This window comes from Syngnathus leptorhynchus, chromosome 10, assembly GCF_054491065.1.
Source record: "Syngnathus leptorhynchus isolate UIUO chromosome 10, UIUO_Slep, whole genome shotgun sequence".
Taxonomy (NCBI): Eukaryota; Metazoa; Chordata; class Actinopteri; order Syngnathiformes; family Syngnathidae; genus Syngnathus; species Syngnathus leptorhynchus.
In genome coordinates this window covers 9,509,319-9,534,359 of record NC_141204.1, presented here as the reverse complement: position 1 = coordinate 9,534,359, position 25,041 = coordinate 9,509,319, and the positions used below count along the sequence as shown (strand labels likewise).

Below are 25,041 nucleotides of genomic sequence, written 5' to 3'. Positions count from 1 at the left end.
AGTGCAGTTTAGTTCTGGGTAATTTGCTGCATCAGTTGTGCATCACTTGGCTTGCAAGTGCAACCACTTTTTGCAGCTCAAGAGTGGCACATGAAACAAATCTGATTTATTTGCAGTATTCAAACCAACAAAAAAAAATATAGAACATGAACATGTGTTGTGTTTAAAGAAATAATTAAACTTCCCACAGATCTGTTGACAGTTTGCCCTATTTGCAAAATGAGATTGCCGTTCCCACCATTTGTGTCCTCATTTTTTTTGTTTTTCTATCTTGTTTCTCTCTCTCTCCTTCCCAAGTAGTGCATTGCTGACAGGCTGTCATTATGGAAGTAGCTGGGTGGGCAGCAGGCGGCTAGGGATCCGCAGAAGGGGAGAAGTCTGCAGATCGAAAAAAGATAGTAGTTTTATTCTGGAGACCCACCACACCAGGCCACATCAAAACTTGCATGTCCCCTCTCAATCTCCCCATTCAAGTGAAGACTGTTGTGCCCCCCTCCCCTTCACCACCACCTCTTTATGAGACAGATGGTCCCTTTTGGAGTGGGGCCACAGAGCTTTCTGTTTTCGGGAGGGGGCTCTGCTAGAGCAGCCACAAGTGAACACGGTCACCTTCTGTTGTGAACATACAGGAAGTGAATCCTGCAAGAATTGAATACACAGGGAGTGAATCCAAAACTATGCATGTGTGCATTAGGTGTGAAACTAAAGCTACCTGTCACATACAGGTACATTCAACAAGGTGTAACTTGTCACAATTACTCCAACTTCACCATAGTTAAAACAGTTTACGTGCTTATTTTTGGAATTATCGACTTCATCAGCCAGTCTAAAGCGTTAACGTTCCTTGATGTGACAGCAGTATGCTTTGTTCTCTTGTGAATAAACAGGCAAAATCTGTTGTCCTGTTTATTTTCATTCCCAGCTCCCACTGAAACAACTATAGAACAATGGCAATGTGCTGCCTGGCAGGCGCTGGGCAGTTAGCCAGCTGGCCGGCCAAGTGGATAGGAGACTATCTTTTTCAATCAGTCCAGGAGGGGGCTTGACACTCCCCATTGCTCACATCCACTCTTGTGCTAATATGGAAGACAAACCACGAGCACTTGTCTTTTAAATACACTCGTGTGCTTTATCTGTCCGTCTTAGTAGTTCACCCTATGAGCATGAATTATGGGCGGGACTTCCACTGTGAACCGAAATTGGTGTTTTGTTTACATGATAACTGGTTGTACGAGTCCTCTATCTATGACAGGTACAGAAACAATGTTGGGAAAGCTGGTTGTCTCATAAGAGAAAACATTACAATCCTGCAAAAATCTTGAGATTTTCCCCTATGCTCTTGTGACACTGCCCACCAAATTGTCTCCGGTGGGTATTTGTTGTCATGTGAGCATATATTGCGATGAATCTGTTGCTCCGTAGGCTTTTAGTGCATAAAATGGAATGCGCACACATACGTTTAGGTGAAAATCAACAAATTCTCGAGTGTTCCTCATGTGACATTCTTTGTCAGGTGTCCATGAACGTACACATTGCGCTTTCTCGCCACAGATTCAACTTCTTCAGGTACAATTGCCAACAAATTTCCCAAGATATTTTGTAGGCTTTTGATCATTTAAAAAAGGAAACAAATATAATCAAATAAACTGTTTCCATTGTCTTTGAGGTTGTCTCATTGCTATATGTGAAGCGCTTTGTTCCTCCTGCAGTTGTTGTAAAATGTCCTATATGAATAAAGAGCAGTGAGAATGTAGTCTCAGCTCTTTATAAATACTTACTGTTCCTTGAACCAAATGAAATGGAGTCCAATCACGGGTGACCCATGTGCTTCAGACTCATCTGAACCCAGCACATTCCAGATTTCAAGCTACTGCTGGCTAAAAAGCACTCAGAGGAAGCACACACTTGTTCCTGTCATCTACCGCCATTATAGGGTCTATTTGAAATAAACACTAGGCCAGACGGCAAAGCTGAAGAAAAAAACAAATGGCTGGCTTTTGTTACGTTTTACGCTTGAGAGCACAACTGTTGACCGAGGGGGTGTGGCGAGATCTCTGCTGGTTTCTTCAGTGATCTTGGCATTGCATTAACAGTCAACAGGAGTAAGTTGCTAACATCAACGCATCTTGTATTCAACTGTCACAGTCGTTGCATCTGCAGTAAGTTTTCCGAGGGTTTTGGCAGTATTTATGCTCAATTCCGGTATCCGTCAATTTCCAAATTCCTGTCTAATCCTCTAGATTCCGAAGTAAACCATGAATTTTATGCAGGCAGAGCGTGCAAAGTTTTTTTTTTTTTTTTTAAAGCTTATGCAAGGGGAAAGACTCTTACGTTTGTTTGATGTGTTCTCCCAAAAGCATGTGCACCTGGGAATGGGCATGTGCCAATGTGGGTATTTCCCACTGTGCATAGTGAAAGCAGGCACTGGGGGAATTAGGAGACAGTCAGTGTATGCTTTGACTTTTTTTTTTTTTTATCTCTTCTGCTTATTGTTCTTTGGCAGCAGCCAAGGTCAGTGTGTGCTGCGACGTAAACAAAATGTCTCTGCCTGCCGTCTGCTGGCTTCCTCTGTTTAGTCCAACCAATTCTGCACACACACATTCCAGGAGTATACGTCTTTTGTCTCCCCATCTCTAGTAATGGCATGATCTCATTTGTGGGTGAGCCATGGCCAAATTACAAAAGAAATGATGTCATGTCAGAATGCTTAGTTAGTAGATTATTTTGGAGCACAATCTGGCCTCTTGCCGTTCCTTATTAAATAGCCTATATTAAGGGTGGCATTTCAAAGAAAAAACAAAACACACACATTAATTCATATATATGTTCTGGATTGAAGTCTTTTGTTACACGCAGAGGTCTTGAGTTATGATTGTGGCAGTTGATGGCTTTAGAACCATATTGATCTATTAAAATTTGTTCCGTATGGTACCAGTTGGCATGTCCCTTTTCCACTGCATGGTACCTGCTCAGCTCTGATGAAAATGTACAAAATACAAATATTCCGTGACAGTAACTTGGGGAGCTTTTTCAGTAATTGTCACATTTTGACACCAATATTGGTACTTTTTTTTGTTTTTTTTATATCTATAAATTTTCCCTACGCATTCTGCACATAGGAAACTCGCAATGTGAAAAACTTTAAAAGTACATTATAACTTACATGTGTCATCCCTCAACTCAGGGACAGGACAACACAAAGAAGAGCTTGGGTTTGACAATGATTTCTCAGTCTGTTCAGCAAGTACCTTAATGCAATTTGAATTGGGTAGCTAGCGTGGCTACAGAGCAGGGCCTGTGGCATTTTTAAAATGCACATTGCGAATGATAGTTGAATGCACAGAGCCACGTGTCACTCTATTTACTCGACAAAAGAGGGGTGAACTACACGAGAAGTGTATTTTTTTTAAACATCTAGCGTACTTGTACTACCTGTCGAGGAGGTTCTTTTGTGTGCTTTGATCTTATAGCTGATGGGTTTTAAAAGGATTATCCGAAACAAGTTCATCAAGTACAAACAGTCTGAAAGAGTCATCAAAGTACGTTGAAGCATATTTTTACTCTTATAGAGACATTCATCTAATTTGGTCTCATTATTTGAAAGTTACTAAACAGTCTTAATTCCGTTCAAATCTTAAAACAGAGCACACCACTGACTTTTAAATCACCCCTAAGTAGGATAAAACGTAAACACCATTTGCGGCGTAAATGTGATCTCATTCGACTGTGGAGTGACATGGAATGTGGCTCATTGTTTTAATTGTGGTTTTATGGAGAACTCAAATGGTCAGTGAAGCACAAGCAACATGCCCTTGGGTTTGTTTGCTTTACTCTTGGATTTTCCCCTTCCTGGCAGGTCTTGATGAACATTGTGTGACACATCCAAATTTATGACTAGCCATAGCTTGTCACCATGAAACAATCAAAGGCCAATAATAAATGCACAGTTCGTCTTGGAAATTCGCTTCCCATTGCAGTGCTGCCTGATTCACTATATGATGAAGTCCATGAGGTGGAAAATTGGTGTAATCATCTTGACCTTTAACCTACATTGCACCCTAATTTGGCTGTGGGAGGGGAGGATGATTGCATCAAGGCTTGGCCTCTGCCTCCGGAGGTCGAAACATGTTGGGGACATCTATTTCCTGCCAGGTTGGAACTGAGGCAGGTTTAATATTGCTCAATTACACATAGCTTTAATAAACATAATTGGTCGTGATCACAGGTCTGTGATGACCTCAAGGTTCAAAGTAGCTCGACAGCATAGTAGGAGCTAAACAAACATGTTTGACCTTGATCCTGGGGCAAAAAGGACTGGGGAGAATGCTCAATATATAAATGAGTAGGTGTTCACAAAAAAAAATAATCTCTCAAATATTATGCTAGTATTTCTCCTTCTTCATTTTGACATCTCAGATCCAAAATCTATCTTGCAGTTTTTATCAGCAATATCAATGTCAGTGGAACTGCATAATGAATAATTGTTGATTTATGCATTCATTTTGGAGATAGCGAGAAGAGAAATTAATAGTGATGATGAATGTATGACGAACGAAGAAAAAAAATCTATCAAAAAGTAGTTTGGGGTTGGGTGACTTCTACTCTTGCTTAGTCATACTGCAAAAGTGATTAATAAGGAGTTTGTCAGAGCTGTCTGACATTATGTTCTGCTCTGGCACAAAAAAAAGGCATATCCCTGACAGATAAGTATTAATCTCATGATGGTGGTGAGAATATATTGACTTTCTTCACTCTCTGTTATATGCCTGACTTTTAAGGCCACAATGTCGGAGGATTATTTTAAGATTTTGCAGATGAGATGTACTGCAACCTCCATCTAAATTTATTACAATGTCTATCTGAGATCAGGGAATAAAAATGAAATTAAGGATTCTTCAGGGGAAGGTTTTATAGCCACTTTGCTTGAAACATGGATAATCAAAAGTGCAATGATTCGATTCACATTGCATCTGACTAGTTACTGCCTTTTTTGACATTATCATTGCTAAAGTAGGAAGGACACCAAAAAAAATATGTTGGGCTGTTAACTTTAATCTTCCTCCCGCAAAACTAAATGATGGAATCATAGAGTGATAATGATGGCTGTTTATCTTTTTAACTGCAACCGTTCCTCCTTGTCAAAATCTTTTTTCAGCCAGGGATGTCCAAGTCCGGTACTCGAGGGCCGCAGTCCTGCATAATCATCACCCTTTAGATAGGAGACCACAATGCATTTCCCTCTTTTGCCTCACTTCTATTCTTATTTCTCCATCCAGCCCCATTGTTTGCCACGCTTTGTGTCTTAAACATTTCTAATAACTGTACATTACTCCAGTAATAAGGGCCTGGTCAGGAATGTAGCCTGAACATCAAAGCGCCACCTTCAAGTCACACAATAGATAGATTCTGCTGACCGTGGATCCTGCCACACACTTCATTAGTTGACGTGCTGCAACTGTGTTCATTAATCAACGTCACAGAGAAATAACTTAATAGAACGGAGGGAAGGGGAACACAGACCACCATGTTCATTGGTTTAGGCTGCCTCGTCTCCCGTGTGAAATAAAAGCCCCCTCACCCTGTCCTGACCCTTCATGGCAACATAAACAAGGTGAAGCGGGCAAATTATTGAGGCTATTTGCCTGACTCCTCTGTTCTTTACGTCACATTTACTAGCAGCAGGAGACACTTTCAAGGTACCTTGATTTACAAGAAAATAATTATAGATTGACAGGGTCTGTTTTTTTTGTTGCTGATTATTTGCATTCATTATAGACGATATATTTGTACAAACTAGATGAGTACGTTAGAGAGTGTGAGTTTGGTACACAGAATCTCCTGTTGATGTTCTATTTTCTTCATATGTTAGTTTTCGAATACAATTGTGTCATTACTGGCTGACTGTGGCACCGTCTTTATCGCTTTTGGAGTGAAAGAAGATCTAATTTGGATGATTATATGACGAGAAAAGATAAAAGCAGTTTCATCCCAAATTAACCAAGCGTTTTCGGGATTGTTTATTATACAGTATATTTTGGCTTTCATCAGTTACCGACACTCAACAGACATATTTCCCAGAGCAGGCTTTTTTTCCCCTCTAAATTGCTGCCACATGACACACAGCTTGTGTTAAATAGCACCGACCATTTGGTACTTGTAAACAAAGTCGTTTAAAGCAAAACAAGCCATTAGGTAACATTTAGTGACATGTTTTAGAAAGACTGACAATTTCAAGAATTATTTGTCAAAATAGTATCATCCTGTATTTTTGCTTGAAGTTGACAGACATGCTCAAATGTTTATGGCTATTAGATCTGACCCACATTTTCATTTCAAAATTGTGAGTACCCCTGCTTATTGGTAAATGACAGAAAAACAAAAACAGCAGAAAGAGCAAAGTTTGGGGCCTGTGAACTCGTTTTAAGCAAAGTCCCATTTTACTGTCCTATATCACAAAGAAAGGACAATATAAAGAAAAAAAAAGTTTTTTTTATTTTTATTGTGCATCAACAAACTGTCCTTCTCTAGAAACCTTAACAAGATAGATTTTGGGCTGAGAGACCAAGTGACGTCAGAAACACTATTGATTTTTTTGGGCACATTTCAGTAAGCCTGGTTTGTTGAAAATTGATCCATGGGAACTGCAACTGTGTCAGGCTGTCAGTATTAGAGTGAATTGTCATTTTTGCCTATAAAACTGACTGTATTCACAATTGCCTGCAATTGCCTAGGATGGGCTGCAACCTCCACACCCCTGAACAGGATAAGCAGACATAAATGAGCTGGCAAATAGTATTGAAAGAGAGAAGCACAATGTAATTGTACCCATTTACTATTTACGAGACTGTTGGATACAGATGTCAATATTGTTCCTGTGTTTATCTTTTTAGTTAGGTGAGAGGGGAATGATAGAATAAACTTGTCTTGAGAGTTTATGCTAGTCGAAAGACGTCAGGAATTTTGGCTCATAGTATATTTCTGTTTATAAAATTAGCTGGCGACCAATTCAGGGTGTACCCCGCCTACCGCCCTACTGGCTCCACTCTCCAGTACCCCCCGAGACCCTTGTGCAGATAAACGGTTCAGAAGATGAATGAAAAATTAACATTCATCATGTCCAATTTAACCCATTGTTATTTTCCGTCAACCCGAAAAAAAAACTGTATGAAACTGTGTTTTAATGTGCAAAAACCTCTCTGCTGTATAATTTGCATGTTTGATCCTGCAGGCAGTATCAGATATTTGTACATGTAAACGTCTAGCTGAACATCTGCCTCCTGTTACTGTAATTCACTTCAGCACCATCTGGTAGGCATTGGACAAGTTGATACACAATACATCTGTTTAGTTATCAAGCCATAATTGTACCAACTCCTCTCAAATCCTCGGATCGGCTACATTTGGTGAACACTATGACTCCCATAAACCAATACGACCGTTGATTCTGTCCGATGTCACTTAACAGTGTGTACAATGTATCATAATAAGCAGTATCTACTTTTCCCATGTTTTGCGTGAAAATACACTATATAAATAACTTTGTAATGAATTTTACAACAATGTCCCAGTTAATCGGTGTGGTAGCTGTGTGTTAATATTTTACTCTGTGGTTCTGTCCTTTTACTTTAGGTCAACCTCTTCCAGCTGTCGTTCTGCGTTGGCGGCAGGCTGTGAAAAAAGATTCCACTCTGCGGTGCCTCAGAAGTCCTCAGACACGTGTCCTTCACATCCAAATGTTGTTAGTTGTTGTGCCAGTGGCCTTTTGTGAGGTATGACAACAGCATCACAAAAAAGAGATCCCATCTCTTTGTCTCACCAGTGAGCAGATCACGTGATATCATGAAGAGTCCTAGAAGTCTGCTCTTCAAGGTGTCTGTTGGCAAGATATGAGTATTTTGAGCCCGGTGACGGATAATAAATCAAAGCTTGTGGGAGTCGTGGGAGGCCCAGAGGAATACCATAGAGGCATGCAGTCAGAGGAGTTATTTAGCAGGAAACTCAAAGCCCTCAATGGCAGCATGGGACCCCCGGGCTCCAACATGCTAGGCAAACTTGAAGGACCGGGCAAAACGAATGGTACTCCAGCCATGCCTAAAATGGGGGTCAGAGCCAGGGTAACAGAATGGCCACCAAGAAAAGATGGTTGGGATGGACGGCCATCACCAAACTATCAGAGTGTGATACCGGTATTCCAGAACGGCCAGCAGGAGCATACTGTGGAATTACATGCGCAAGAAGAATCAGTCTGTTTGGAGGTAGACTACTCTGATGCAAAGTATTCGTTGAGTGACCTCCTCAGCCACTCACCATTGAAAGGCCTTCACCCTATTCGACAACGCAGCAACAGTGATGTCACAATCAGCGATATTGATTCCGAAGACGTAGTGGACCAGACAGCGGTCAATCCAAACACCGGGGCCTCTTTACATCGTGAATATGGAAGTACATCCTCGATTGACCGCCAAGGTTTAAGCGGGGATGGCTTTTTCACCATGCTCAAGGGCTACAGAGTGGATACCTTGGACCACCGCAGTGTACCACCCCTAGGTTTTCCCGAGTTGTTGCGCTGTGATGTCTCCCTCTCCCCCAGCTTACAGACAGCAGCCCAGATAGCCAGGGGGGAGTTTGTCACCATTCCAGGCTACGACTATATAGATAGCGCTCTCCTCTATAGCAGAGAAAGGGAGAAGTCCTTCATGAGGCGTCTAAAGTCAGAGTCATCTGAAACATCTTTGTTCAGGAAACTGCGGACAATTAAAAGCGAAAGTGACGCTTTGAGACTCTCTCTGGAGGACGATCGAAGACCTCTCAGTTTTCAAAAATGCTTTGCCCATTATGATGTTCAAAGCGTGCTTTTTAACATCAGTGAAGCGGTTGCTAGCCGAGCTAACCTGAGCCAGAGGAAGAACACCACTACTGGAGCTTCAGCTGCTTCGGCTGGGGGCTTGTCCGGCATTGGAGCCAGTGCTCTACCGGGACCTGGACCAGATGCTGGAGTAATAGGATGCGGTAGTGGAAATTCTGCCTTCTTTGAATCACCACTAGGCAGCAGGGAAGACTTGAACCCAAAGGAGAACTTGGATGCTGATGAGGGGGACGGAAAGAGTAATAACCTCGTGTTGGGATGTCCGCACTTTCGCAACGAGATCGGCGGTGAAGGCGAGAGGAAGATTTCACTTTCCAGAGCCAACAGTGCCAACTACAGCGGCCTCTCGGAGAGCTGCTCCTTTGAATCCTCGCTAAGCTCTCACTGCACCAATGCTGGCGTCTCTGTCTTGGAGGTCCCTCGAGAAAGCCAGCCCATCCATAGGGAGAAGGTCAAACGCTACATCATTGAGCACATTGACCTTGGTGCTTACTACTACCACAAGTTCTTCTATGGAAAAGGTAAGAAATCTGTCCAAATGTTTGTCTGCCAGTTGTGCTAACAGTCTATTATTTTACCAGATGGCCTTTGGCAAGTGCTTCACTCAATCTAGGTTTTACTGCGTGAAAATTGAGTATTTGGAGGATTACCCTATTAAACTTTGTTTCTCGATCAAATAATTGCATCAAAAACATAAAAGTAGAATTAGGTAAAAAGGCAATTTTTGAGGGTAGCTTGTCTGATTAACAGTGAGGTAAAAATGGTGGCTGCAGACTGCCATGCATTGAAAATAAATGACTCCTTGGAATATATATTTCCTTCTTTAAAAAAAAAAAAAAGTACAGTGGGAAAGCAAGTTTCCCAATGGAACAGCCTCAGCTCATCATATCAGATGTCTTAACATCCCAGTTATTTGTTGCTACAGGACCAGATGATATTCGGGCTAGAACAATAGCTGGCTTGTGCTGGGTGCAAGAGTGTATGTTTCTCTTACTTGAGAGACAAGCGGTCATGTCCTCTCTGGATATTGCGCCCAACTTTGGTGAGAAGCTGTGATTGGTCATGTGTGAAGTAAGAAGTGAGCGAGACGCTGTGTTGCAGCTGTTCTCCATGTGGGGCAGTCGGGTGTGAGGATCATTCTTATAAAACTTTGGGGTCAGCAAAACCATGCCAAGGTCCCCCATCTCCCCATTAAACCACCTGTGAGCATGGCTGTAAATACTCATGCCAGCCCAACCCGTCACATCATTATATACATACATATCTGTTTCCCTACTGTCTTAGGATTGGCTGCTCTCAGCAGATTGAATTTCCCAACCTTAGGCCGCACGGAAAACAGCTGCTTCACCTTTTAACATTGGCAGATGCCTGAATGTCCACAAAAAAATACCCTGCTTTAAATAAAGCTCAGAGCGTCAGTTTGTAACGTCACTCAAAGCCCTTCCGACACAATTATTGTTTGGATGTACCATTGAGCGTCATCGGCGAATCATTGACTCTGAAAGTAACTCCCTCTCCCATGGAATGGTTGCGTTGAGAGTGCTTAACCTTTCGGGTAACACAGGTCACCACCACGTATAGCGTGTCTAGCTGAAGTAGCATGCTCAGTTGTCAGATTGCTTTTCTTGCTCATCTATTTTTGTAAAGATGATGCCTTTGCACAGTTTGTGAACGTAGCGCTTACCCTTTTTATGAGGTGTTTTACTGGAGAGACAAGTCTGTCATCACCTCAAAATACACGCACACACACATGCACAAAGACACACACTCACTCAAGCGTGACGTGAATACTTCCATCAGCTTGGCCTGTTGGACATTGATCTCACTGATTGCTTAAAGCCATATTTGCATCATCAGCAGGAGTGTTGTTCCTTAAGACTGCACTAATGAACAGTGTTTATCCATCGCCAAAGGCCAGGACCTGGTATATTGGGAGTCGTTAAACTAAATAGGCTCAATACTTTATAAAACACTGTTGTTTTATCGCACCAAGTAAATACATGTAAACACAAAAGTGATTTTTAATGTTAGAGCTTGCAGAGGGTTGAAGTGGCTGTGCATTGCAAGGTGGCAGGAAGACAGATTTGATGTGCTATTTGACATGACAACTCAAGCCATCTATTTGGTAACCTTTGGCATTTTGTCAACGCCAAGTGACACGTTAAGCAAAAGTGTTGACAATAAAACTTTCCGCTGCGGTTGACACCATCAGTTTTCAGTTGCGTTTTGGCCTTCTACCAAACAGAGCATGCCGCCCCCTCAGTTCACTCACTATCCCTAACATGTCATGCATTACTCACATGGGTAACTATGTCTTACCTTGATTCAGTAAATTTATCTTACATGATTAGATATGATTTGCTCATAATCAAGAAATGACAGGGAGGTGTGCATTTAAGATGCATGGTCGAAGCAACATTTAAACCATCTGCAGCAACCTTATCGTGAGAATGGCCCAAAGAATCTTCACTATTCTCTGACTTCATCTCATATGAGTATGCTTGATACGGGATCATAAATTCATCAAGTCCAGATGTAAAAACAATAATAGAACCTGGACTCACTAAGCTCTTACAATCTGAATAGAAAATCCAGCCATATCCAACATGAGAATGCAGTTTGTTGCTAGTGATGAGTTACACCAGGTGAATGGAAATTCAAAAAGTTGTTTTTTCCATGTATTTAATCCAAGAGCTCCTGTATTCTAATTTAGAGTGAATCAATTGGAACGTTTTGGACCATTCCTCTGCGCACTTCAATCTGTCAAAACTTGATTTTTGAAGTTTTTATGTCAAAGCAAATGCTCAGGTTTTATCTTTTGATCACTTGCCAAAGAGGTCTTCTTAGAACCATGAGAAAGGTCTGGAAAACATGCCAACGTTGAGAGATTAATTTGGTACTCTTTTAAATGTGTCTCCAGAGCACCAAAACTATTTTGGTGTAGACGACCATCTGGGACCTGTGGCAGTCAGCGTCCGCAGGGAGCGTCTGGATGACGGAAAGGAGAAAGATGGAATGCAGTACAACTATCGAGTCACCTTCAGAACCAGTCAGGTAAACATAACGCTCTGATAATTGCTCTTTTCGTCCAGCCTCATGTCATAAATCGGACGGGAACATTTACAAATCCATGGCGGATACCTACTGCATTTCCTGATAAAGTATCGCCATGCTTTTAAATGTTATGTTGCCTTGAGCACAACATGTTTGAGTCACTGAGGTCATTCAGGCAGTTACAAGGCTGTTCTCAGATAAAATGAAACCTCTGCTCAGACAGAGAGAGAGAGAATGTGGTGTGCCACCATGTCAAATGTAAGCACCTGAGTTGACACCGTTTTGTTAAACAGTGAATACAATGTATTTTCTATTTGTATCTTCTACCTCAACTGGAGATAGTGAAACAAATTGGATTCATCCCCAATGTACTTTAGAGGACATTTTACAGTTCTGACATTTTGCCCAAGGTTTTGTTTAATGACGGTTATCGATTTAATTTGAGCAAAATTGCTTTGCTACATTTACTCGACAATGTTATAAACAAATGGAGGATTCATCTCACTTTACAAGGAAATGGTCAGTTTCATAAGAATCTGTTTTTGGTTTCATGATTACCTACCGATCATATTCCTGTTAATTTTAATCGATTGATAAGATGGCCACTTCATATCGAATATGATAAAAAGTCGAATTGTTTTCATTTAGAGGTGAGAGAGTGTGTTCTTCATAATGATAGTAAACAACAAGTCTCTGGACTGAGCCTTGTTGTTGCCATGCTAAACATACTGGATGTCTTATCAAACACCCTTTGTGAGTTATAGCAACTTCCTTTGTGACAAGTCCGTAAATGTGCACAAACGCTTCACTGGTCATGAAAAGAAGTGGAAGCTCACCCTCCCCAAATCTACATTAAAGACCCAAATGGTTCTTTGCCAGTCATGGCTGAGTTGGTCAATCTTGCAGATGGCCTTGCACGTGCTCCTTCACCTATACAACATTATTAATCCACAAACTGAAACGCTTCCTCTCACGGTCCCTTGATGGTAGAGGAACCCTCTCATTGATAGATGCATGGTGGTCTCAGGCAATGAATAATTCAGGTCCAACAGATGTGTGATTCAAAGAAATGTCACTGATATCTCGTACCTTTCTTCGGTTTAGGCGACACTCCCTTGATAAAGCAATGTATCTGGGTCATGAGAACCCTGCATGTTGCACGCGCTTTTAACTCCCGAACCAGTGGAGCGTCTATTTGCATGGGCGCCTATCATTAAGCCCCAGCGCCCTTTTCCTCTGTGTCCCACTCTGGTTTGCTGTTAAAGTAATCTGCTTTACAGCATAGCATACCCCTCTCTCAGGCAACCATTGACTGCTGACATCTAAGTCCGCAGGGCGTGCAGATAGGAACGGGATTCATAGGTGTAAATGTGTCTGTAATCCTCCAAACAGCAACACATCGTTATCGGTGGTGTGTTTTAAAGTTGTTTGCTTCAACCATTACCGGCACATTAATGATCGTAACACTAAAATACCACTTAGCATCTACTGTTCAGTTAGACTATTTTAATTATTTACAAGGGGAGATGTTAATGCTGCCCATTGGAGCTGTAATAAGCCATTGCCCTGAATAGCACGGCATAACATGAAATTGTATTCGAACTGGATCTCGCAACAGCAAGCACGAGCCTACCCATTTTGTCATCGGTACAAAATGTTTCAAGCCATCATCAAATCATTGTGTTCCAGACTTGCTGACCTACATGAAAGGAGCGCACACAGTGACCTAACCCTATTACGTTTCGGGCCAAAACTTTAAGTACACCTGTGCAGTGATAGCGATATAGAGATACAACACAAATATCCAGCCAACAAAACAACAACAGTATTGTTCAATTTTGATTCACACTGTCAAAATGACGTTGTGACAAGTTTGTAAACATTACATAAAACAAAGTGTATTTGTTGAACCTTTGCCATTTGTATCCCGACAGCTGACTACCCTTCGAGGAGCCATTCTGGAAGATGCAATCCCATCCACAGCACGACATGGGACAGCCCGTGGGTTGCCACTTAAGGAAGTGCTTGAGTATGTAATCCCAGAGCTAAATATCCAATGCTTGAGGCTGGCAATCAACTCCCCGAAAGTACCGGAGCAACTGCTCAAGTTGGATGAACAAGGAGTAAGTGAAGACTTCTTTAGTTGCCGTTTAAGCAGTTGGATGTTAACTCTCATTTTGGGAGTACCTCCGCATTCATTATTAACAACGTTGGCATGGAATGTCATAACAGAACATTAAAGCCATTGGACAGAAGCTGAAGTAATGGGTGTGCTGAACTATATTCAACTAAAAAGGACAGAAAAGCTACACAATGTACTAGAATGTGTCGTAGGTGAGGACGCTGAGGATCTGCCTATTAAGTCATTTAAAAATGTTTCCGCTGACCCAGACATATGGGTCGCAAACCACTTGCACTGTCGACCGTATTGAGCCGACAATGTTACATATCACCTGTCAATATTATATTCATCTGATTCCGTCGTTAAAGGCCATGGAAAGCAAAACAATGTCTTGTAAATTTGATACACCAAGTCCCCTGCTAGATTTGAATGGTTAAAAAAATGTCACCCAGTTCTAGCTCAAAATGGTGAAAAATCAAACCACGCCCCACTGAAATGCACCTGACAGATTCCAAGGGGCCTTTACATAAAGACATGACATGCTGAGGACAACAGACAGCAGATTTTACACTTGAATATAATCCATTTAAATCCTAATGACACAATTTAAATTACAAGTTACACATTTCCTTACCTTTGTGATGGGATATATTTGTTGAATAGTGCAGGATGATACCTGATGTTATCAATATGCAAGTGGTCATTTCAAGATAACAACATGGTTAGACACGTTAGACAGGAAGAAGCGTGCAGGGATTAAGCAGCATTGCACTAGCTTGTCTGCCTATGAGAGATATGGCTACTTATCGGCGTAATTACATTTGTTAGCATTTAGCTTTTTGTCCAAATGTCAGGGGACAGCCTCTTAAAATATGAATGAGCATTCCCTCTGGTATATCGAGATTTTGTTCCCTCCACATTGTAAACAGAAAGAGTCAAGATATCCCTCTAAGGCGAGTTAAATGTAATTAAAAAACATTGTTTTGCTCATAATCATGGGTAAATTTTTTGAAAGATGTTTAATTATGACCACTTTTGCCTTTGACATTTTTACTTATATACACTCTTGGTTTGATTAAAATTATGGTTGCTGTGTAAACGTCGATAAGGCAAGCAAACTGGATTTTCAGCACCTCGACAATGTAACAGGAAAGAGTCCAACGTTTAGCGTGCATGCACATTGGAAAGTGTGGAACAGGTATTATTTATTTTTTTACATGTTTTGTATATCTATGAGATTAAATTGTGTGTATGTTTGCATGGCTAGTGAGAGAAGGTCTTTAGTATTTACATGATCAGTTGTGCTGAGAGAAAATCCCTCAAAGCAATATGTTGGGTTGCCAGGATTAAAAAGGAGATAAAAGCGTAAATGTACTTTACATGTGTGCAGATGGACTGGCAAACGCATTAGCCTGTTAGATATTTTGGGATATGATTTAACATTATACATCATAAATTACATTCTTAAGTAAGATGCTCATGTAAAAGATAAAATATCAGTTTTTCCCCATCTGGAAAATGACAAACCTCTTTCTTTTACCATCCCTGTTACATTATCTCTAACATTGTACATTTAATTTCGATAAGGACAGATGTTACAGTGATTATTGATTTACTGCCATCGTCTTCAATTCATATCTTAACCAGAACTCTTATTATTTGAACCACAAATAGATCAGAAAGATGGTTTACATTGATTATTTGATCCTTGAGTGGGCAAGCCCGAAAAGTCAATGGTAATTGCATTGTAAGATTTCTTTCAGGTTGAGATAAGATTTGTTCACGGGCTCAACGACACTATTGAGGCTGGTCTTTCAGTCACTTCTCTTGCTTAAGAAAATCAATCACTTGCCATCATGGATATTAATAGCATGATTTTTTTTTTCTATATTTTGGTTGAATACTGTTGAGGGAGATTATTTTGTCTGCAGTGTTTTATGAGTTCAAACTACTTCAGATAAATCTCTTGGAAGAAACTGCATTGTGAGCTATATCCCAGGAGCCTGACTAATGCATTTATGTGTTTGCACTTTTAAAGCACTGACCATTTCCCACCAGGCCAACGTAATTGTCCTTGCCATCGGCCAATGTCTTAACAAGAGTAAAAGGTGATGTGATCCCAATAGATATGTGTTTTTTTTTTCAAAGGAAGGAACCTCATTTTGCCATTGCCACTGCTTGACATGGTATAATAGCCTTCTGTCAGTGCTGCCACTTTAGTGTGCAGCAGATTGCCTGATAGAGAAAGTCACCATGACAACAGTGTCAGCAGTACACCAGGAGCTGATGACCTGTAACCGAGGAGAAAAGCTATTCCACTTTGTTGCTGTTACTTTTCACATCCACAGAAACCCATTTTTTCTGTATAGATGTATTGACCCTGGGTCAAGTTCAAGAAGATGCCTTTAAAGGGAGAATACGGGCAACAGGTAGCAAATACTGAGGCAGGCGGTCATTTATTATTTCCCCTTTGACTCTTTGTTTTGGTCAGGTTCAAGGAGCAGTGAGCCGTTAAAGATTGATGATGGTGGTGGAGGAGGCTCCGCATGTCATTTTGACCTGGCCAGTAATAATACCCGCAGTAAAAACAAAGTGGAGTATTATATTTTGACTGTCATCTAGACTTTGCTTTAGACACGTAGTCAAACAGTATTCTAATAATTAAGATAATTACAATCACAATAATATTATTTATCAAAACAAAGGTTTTCAAGCTGAATTAATTGCATAACTTGAAAGCCATGACAGTTTAGTTTGCATTTCTTGGTTCTAATTCAAAAATCCACTGCGTGTTATTATGTACATAGTACCTATGGGGGCCCATGTGATGTTATAGCTCTACTTTACAAAATAAGTTCAGCTCTTTCTTAGAAAAGGTTATGAAAGCGATCACATTAGCTGTGATGTGACGAGTGGCCACTCTCGGCAGTTTGAGTGCATCACGCAGAGTATGCACAAGTGTTTTGTATGCTACGCAGCTACAACAGGAAATTATACTTACTGAGTACGCACTCAGTGTGTTGATGTCTCTCTTTCCAGCTAAGTTTCCAGCACAAGGTGGGCGTACTTTATTGTAAGGCCGGCCAAAGCACAGAAGAAGAGATGTACAACAACGAGAGCGCCGGACCAGCACTGGAGGAGTTCTTGGATCTTTTGGGCCAGAGAGTTCGCCTCAAAGGCTTTACCAAGTACAGAGCGCAGCTAGATAACAAAAGTAAGAAAACTTATTGGACGGTGTAATACATACTTTTACATTTCTGATAGCAAAGAGCAATGGATGAATAATTATAACTGTCTCCTTTTCACCTTAATGCTCCAATTCCCATCTCTATTGTGAGTGCAATTCAAATATTCCCACAAATCTAAGACTGAGTTGTTTTTATTGTTCCAGCTGATTCCACAGGCACACATTCTCTCTACACCACCTACAAAGACTACGAGCTGATGTTTCACGTATCCACCATGCTCCCCTACACACCCAACAACAGACAACAGGTCAGCAAACACACATTTTGCAAGCATCAATTTCAAGTCTGTATGGTAAACCACTTTGACGATGGACTGTAGTCTCTAAGCAGCTTCATATTTGGATAGCCTCATTCTTGACTCCTGCCAGTTGCCCCCCACGCCTCGACGAGATCATTTTGCCACAGTAACAACCCATCAGTTGAAACTCCGAGCATTGCCATGGCAACGGTACCTCATAGTAGGATTTTAATCAATGCATCCCCAGGGGCAGGACCTGCCTATCTATCCTAACAAGTGAAATTAAATGATTGTTGCCGTTGCTTGACAACCATTGGTGCCATAAATCTGCCATCATAAGGGTCCACTAGTTGAATTTTTACACACCTTTTTTGTTGTGTTGACATTGATAAACAGAGGCCTTCAGACATTTGTAATTTGTGTCTCTTATTTTACGTTACCAAGTTCTGTCACTTTATTTAAATAATCTTACAGCAGGACTAATAGATTTTACTCTCATCCGCTCACATTCACCTCGCCAAGCTTAATTTTAGCTTGATTTAAATTCGCTTAATCCTGAAAATACAGAATTGGTACACAATTGAAGAAAAAGAGGCTGTTTGAAATAGGTTGGGGATTGATGTTCTCTAGGCCTGAATTTACTGAACTTTTACATTTATGAACAAACCTCATACACTTAAGTTTAAAAGACCCTGAAGTCATTTGAGGATCATTAAATATAAAAATAAAGATTGTCATATTTTTTTTTCCCTTGTATTAAACTGTTGTCCCTATCTTGTCTTTAGTTATTGCGGAAAAGGCACATTGGCAATGATATCGTCACCATAGTGTTCCAGGAGCCCGGGGCCCTTCCTTTTACTCCAAAGAGCATCCGTTCCCATTTCCAGCATGTGTTTGTCATCGTCAAAGTCCACAATCCCTGCACTGATAACGTCTGCTACAGGTAAATAAAAACAAGCCTGCCTGTGAGGTTTCTTGAAAGCTATCTTTGAAAGCAGTATGTGTGGCAACGTGTCAAATCGACAAATATTGCAGCCATAGTACTTTGGAATGAGAGGCAATTAAACATCCTCAAGGCAAAGTGGGTACGTTTATCTTTTGATTGGCTTCACATAAATGTCTTTGTGCCACCTTTTTCACGGCTATTAATTTGGAGGAATAATGATAATGTTCAACTAATTGTTCTGTTTCCTGCCGTGGCTTCATAGTAGCTACCTGACAGTAGAAGAATAACGAATGAGTCTTTTGATCTGCACAGTAATGATACAGTTATTATCACGACACCTGGAAATTATGACTTTGAAATTTCTCCCTGAGTATTTTTAGTGTTGACATAAACCTCAGCCTTTGACAGAGCAAGATTAAAATGAGCAGTATTTTATCATTTCTAATAGCTGTCTTTTATACTATGAGCAGCTCAGTTAAAGCATTTAATTTTATCTTCCAGTGTCGCCGTGTCCAGGTCAAAAGACGTGCCTCCGTTCGGCCCCCCGATTCCAAAGTCTGTGACCTTTCCAAAGTCCGCAGTTTTTAGGGACTTCCTGCTTGCCAAAGTCATAAATGGAGAAAACGCAGCGCATAAGTCCGAGAAGTTCCGAGCCATGGCGACCCGTACGCGGCAGGAGTACCTAAAGGACCTAGCGGAAAACTTTGTTAGCACTGCTACCATTGACTCCGCTGTCAAATTCAGCTTCATTAACCTCGGCGCCAAGAAGAAGGAGAAAGTGAAACCTAGGAAGGATGCACACGTCTTCAGCGTAGGAGCCATCACTTGGAGCGTTAGGGCTCGGGACTTTGGCCAATCGGCGGATGTGGACTGCTTGCTCGGCATATCCAACGAGTTCATTGTGCTCATTGAGGAGGAATCCAAAAATGTGGTATTCAATTGCTCATGTCGCGATGTCATTGGATGGACCTCAGGGATTATGAGTATAAAGATCTTCTATGAGCGCGGGGAGTGTGTCATGTTGTCTGCTCATGACAACTGTGGAGAAGATATCCGGGAGATGGTGCAAAGATTGGAGGTAAATGCTTCAAAGTCTCAATTGCAATAATTCTTTCATTTCAAAGTCATTGTATTCCTTCCATACTGCATCCTCGATACTAACGAGGTAAACCAATGTTTCCCATGACCCCCTTTCCTCCGTCTCATTCCACTGAGCCAACCATCCTTTTATGAATTTTATTCCGAAAACTCTAGTATTACCCCCCACCTTTGATTTGTAATGCGTTTGGCCCCAAAATGAAAGAGGATTTTAACCCTCCTAGTTATTTTGGGCTCAAAGTTATCACTCACAGTCAGCGTGGGTGCCCATTAAGTGGGTCACGTATTTAGATGTGTTGCTCTCACTTTAGTAAAACCATTAGCGGGAAAAATACATTATTTAATGGAATTGACGATCAACATTCATGAGATTTGGGGCAATTTTTTAGATTGATGTTACAAGGGATGCATCCAAGAGGATACAATCCAGTTTTTGGGGAGGAAATAAAGTCACAGCTATTGGGTCTGCAAAACTCACATTCTATATCCTAATATTGGAACAAAAGCACAGTTCCCCCCCAAAATTTATGCAGCCCAAGGACAATGATTTTGCATAATGTAAATGTCTCAGAAGATTCCGAAATTCTACAAAGTAGTCACCTTCGTCACTACATTCATGGCATGAAAGAACAGAGAAGGCCATATTAGCATTTGTGATTAGCCAAAGGACATCCATCTCCTCCTCATTGCCCATGCTAATCTCTCTCACATTTGCAGTGCTCTTGCCCGTGGGATTTGTGCCAGCTCTTGCACAAAAGATAAGTACGAGATGCTCGTGGCAATCTGTGCTTGCCTTATAAAATGTGCATCACTGGTGACCCTGCCCATCAATCTAGAAGGTGTCAGTCTTTTTCTCATGGAACTTCATCCAATTCCGTTTTCATTTGAATGGTTTCCAGACAGAAGAGTAAGTGATGTATTGTGAAGCAAGTACTAGATTGGCCTGTGCAGCCTGTGTGAGAACACCACTAAAAGCTTTGTGATAACATCCTGCTCTCCAGGGTGTCGGTGAGCTCGGGGGCCCCCATGTTTGGATTTTATTGAACAAGTCATCACTGTCGTATGTGTGGTCCTATTCTTTTGACTTTTCAGTGTGTGCACGGATAAAAATATATATATATAAGAGTGATTTTGATGTTTTCAATATTTGGTCAATATTGGTGTGCTAAATCTGCATGGAATTGGATTTTAGGGGTTATAACATTTTAATCTCCTCTGCTCAGTTGTAATCTAAATGTTTCTTTTTTGGTCCCAAAACTTAATTCATCATGTATAGTCTTTGTGATTATTTTATGGTTCAATCTCGGGTCACACGGCACATCACAATGAAACTAATTGGCTGACACTAGGGACAATTCTCAGTATGAGATCGTGCCTATTGAGACAGTGCTAACGTCAACATTTATCTTCAAACAGTATTGCTGAACAATGTGAAATAGAACTTTACATAATGTCTTCATCAAGCGTCTTCATTTTTTTCTTCTTACTTTTCTTAAGAAAAGTTTTGACATTTTTAACTAAAACTTCAGGCTGTTACTCAAGTGTAAAAACAAAACAAAACAAAACAAAAACTTGATGACAAATTTGTGTCCCATGATGCGCAGGAAAAACTTCAGGACTCATTTCATATTGTAATTTTTTTTCGCACTTAGTTTTTGCAGAATATTAGCGTAGTTTGGGAATCAAGTTTCTCCGTCTTCCTTTCGTATTGTGTTTCATAAACTCCTCATTCATAGTTTTCTTTAACTCCAGACTGTGATTAGGACTTTTATCTAAAGGGGAAATGGAGTGATTAACAAACGAGTGAATCCACAAAACTAATTCTGTGTCTCACTTAGTGGGCACCAGTTGATCTGTTGTGGTCCATTATGGTTGTCTGGGCTCAACTCGCACAGCAGGGTAGGATTTCTGCTAGTGTGAGAATCTGGTCAAGTGTTGACAGGCCAAAGTCTGAGTTAATGTGTCCCTGAAGCCAGCTGCCACTCTGAGGTTTATAGAGGCAGTCAACCACAACTAATCTGACCAGTGATTAAAGCTCATTGAGTGCGGTGTGATTTCTTCTCCAGTGCTTCAACAGAAAACACTTTTGGGAAAGTATCCAACAACGCAGTGCACTCACGCTCGAGTGAGACCTGCAAATAGCTTGGTCGAATGATGTTGTCAAGCTAAAAATAAATGGTGTGATTTTATCTGTGACCTTTTTTTTTTTTTTTGTACGTCTATAATGATCCTGAAATGGAATTGCTTTTGTTTTAAATCCGTTCGTGTTAACAACTGGAATTTGTTTGCGTTATTGATAGCATACAATTATGAAAGGAATGCAAATCAATGTAACGTTATCCACTATTCTCTCTAAACAGAGTCACCGCAATCAGATAATTGCTCTTATATTCAGATGCAGAAAATTGCGCTCATATTGCACACGATTAACAGACTGACTTTTATTCCTGTTTAAGATCACGACCAGAGGCTGTGAAACCATAGAGATGACTTTACGGCGCAACGGCCTGGGCCAGCTGGGTTTCCACGTCAATTTTGAGGGGATCGTGGCTGATGTCGAGCCCTTTGGCTTTGCTTGGAAGGCGGGCTTGAGACAGGGCAGCCGTCTGGTTGAGATCTGCAAGGTCGCTGTGGCCACCCTCACCCACGAGCAGATGATTGACCTTCTGCGCACCTCTGTGGCTGTCAAGGTGGTTATCATCCAACCATATGAAGATGGGACCCCTCGAAGGTAAGAAATACAACTTTTATTGTAGTTACTAAGTGCTGGGGGGGGTGTTATTCTCATGTTAATTTGATATTTCCTCCCATATTTGAGATAATTAGTGGAGAGAAATATACTTCCTTGTTTTTTTTACTTGATGTTGACAGCTGCTTCCCCGCAGTCTTTGTTTCTCGAGGCACCTGTACAACAATACACTCACAATCAGCATTTCGGACTAATAATGAGATCATTTAGATTAATGGCTCAAGTCTTGCCGCTATGGTTCACTTTTGCAGATTGCTTTTATTTCTGTCCTCCCCCATTGTTCACTTTAGCAATTAGAGTGGGAGGGGCTGGGTTTTTGGGAACATTCACCCGTGGTGAGATGCCATTTCTCCAGAAAGACGAACATATTTCAGATGATGTGATGAGAATAAGTGGGCTGTGTGAAATTGCCTTTGCTCTGAGAGAGACAATCAAAATCACCACTGTGGCTGACAAATAAAGTCCCTCCCTATAACCCAAGTGTATAACAGTATTTAAGAAACAATTCAATGTTTGTAAAAGGCTTCATCTCCCCATTTTGTCACTCATATTATCTTTGTTTTGTAGATGTTTTGGTATACCACATTCATATTCTTTTCTTCCACTTACAAATAAGCAAGGCAGAATTGTCTTGTGGTTTGTTGCAAATAAAGAATATGAGTCTGAAAATGTACTGTCCAGATATGGGCAATATTTTTAAATCACTGCAGTGATGAATAGATCAACAGTTTACGTTACAAATAAAATATGAGAAAACTTGAGGAAAACAAACATATTTATTATAGTGTTAGCTTCATCACTGATTTAAGTTTTCTCCGTTGGCAACAGAGGAACAACATCTTGTTTTTCCCAAAATGGTAGCCTAATATTCTTCCTGTTTGAGTCCAACACAGCAGCCTCTGGCTGAACTGCCGTCTAATCCTCTTACCAAGATCAGTGATCATAAACGACGATACACTCGTCATAATTGGAGTTCAGGGAAGCTGAATATATGCAAAACAATCATCCTACAAAAACTCTTCCAGCCTCTGAAAACATAGGAAACTAAAGTGCTAGTGCCAGTTTAATTTTAGCATTAGCCCCAAAGAAAATTATTCATACAAGCTTGCAAGGTGACACGATACTTTACATATTTAACTTTATTTGATCCAGATGTGGCATTTACAAACAGATGCATTTGGCAGATTAGTGGGTATGATCATAGAAGAACATAGTGGTCTGTGCTTTGGAGCTTTACCAGAGTATTTCTCTCCTTTGTCAAACACAAATTATTTCATGAGAACCAAAAACATCCATTTCAAGGTCTTGTGAATATATTCCCAAGGCTCGGTCAAATAAGAGGCGAGAGGTCAGGTGGAGAGATGTGAGGGCTCTCAAGTTTTTTTTTTTTCTTTCTGCTGGCTGAGTTTTAAAGTTGCTTAAATGTAGCAGTCAACAATAAGTGCTCTGCTTTCTCCACAATGATCTCAAAAGAAAGGAATTCAGCCGGGGCTTGAAGGGTTCTGTCAGTCCCCCGTGAGTCGCATGATGGGGGCAAGCTCAACAATGGACGAGAGTCTCATGCCCTCTAGACAATATGACCTGCTTTATACACCCGCCATTGCATTATTTATATCCAAATGTCATTTGAAAGGAGAATATTTATAGAGCTTCTTCATTTGTGATTTCTATCGTATCAAGGTTGATCTTATGTCACTTTTTGGAGCCGTTTATGTTTATTAAACCATCATAGCTGTGTCTGAAGCCAAGACTTTGACATGACTTGCACATATAACTAGATTTCTTTACACTGGAGTCAGGATGTGCTTTTAGCCAATTGTAGCAGTCCCAGAGGCTTGTCCATCATTGGTCAGAAGAAATGTCAAAATGAATAAGAGTCATGAAAATAATGGCTCATTTGACGGTTTTTTTGATACAGGGTTTTTAAGTATACAGATTAGTTTAATTTGGATTTAAATGCAAGATGACCATGAGGTACAAATGGAAAATAACACAAACATAATAATAGGAATGAATTTTATTCTATCTATCAGTGTGTAGGTTCTTCTGATCCCCAGATTTACTGTTTATCTGAAATTAAAGGGGGCTTAACCTGCTCCACACCCCCGCTGATAACAAGTATTACTCGCGACATTTAGATGGCCATTCGTGACCTTTACTTTGAAGTGCCATCAGTCGTCATCGCGGATTTTCATCTGGACTCAAGTTAAGCCGGATTTCTCACTTCCCATGATGACACTCTGTGAAAGAGAAAGCTGCTAAACAAAAACATTCCTAACCTGCATCACAAATAGCTCCTCTTAATCCCTTCACTTTCTACACTGAAGCCCTTCTTTGATTCACATTTTTTGGCAAAGAAATCATTGAGAGGGTTTATTTTTTTATTTTTTGCAAACGTATTCACTTTGGATCACACCTTCCTAATGAACCTCAGGACAATGATGCTCTACAAAGAGCTGGTGGAGGTCATAACCTCTCTGGCTCTTTGCTGTGACATGGACTGTGGGAATGGATTAGCATGTCTTTCAATCCCTGGCCATATCATTGAAGTGACGGCTCCCTGACTGAGGTCCAAGGTCCTGTTGTCACACTCATCTATTCTATTTTGTTAGGCACCAAAATCTGATTGCTCCCTAACTGGCCAAGTAAGCACTAATGTTGTTTGGGCAATGTCATTTAAAATGGTTGAAACGTTCAAATTATTTCCTCCAAAGAAAAAC

General features: G+C 40.7%; 1 protein-coding gene across 6 annotated transcripts in view; it reads left to right on the top strand.

Moving 5' to 3' along the window:
- sipa1l2a (signal-induced proliferation-associated 1like 2, genome duplicate a) overlaps nt 1–25,041 on the top strand; it is a 61,241-nt gene that overhangs the window by 16,856 nt on the left and 19,344 nt on the right. For all 6 annotated transcript variants that reach the window (XM_085921754.1, XM_085921752.1, XM_085921753.1 and 3 more), the window contains exons 2-9: nt 7,630–9,387; nt 11,787–11,920; nt 13,855–14,043; nt 17,082–17,256; nt 17,434–17,537; nt 18,314–18,471; nt 18,976–19,552; nt 22,029–22,303. In XM_085921754.1, the coding sequence (XP_085777880.1) occupies nt 7,887–9,387; nt 11,787–11,920; nt 13,855–14,043; nt 17,082–17,256; nt 17,434–17,537; nt 18,314–18,471; nt 18,976–19,552; nt 22,029–22,303 (3,113 nt within the window). In that variant the 5' untranslated portion in view covers nt 7,630–7,886. The remainder of the gene's footprint in view (nt 1–7,629; nt 9,388–11,786; nt 11,921–13,854; nt 14,044–17,081; nt 17,257–17,433; nt 17,538–18,313; nt 18,472–18,975; nt 19,553–22,028; nt 22,304–25,041) is intronic.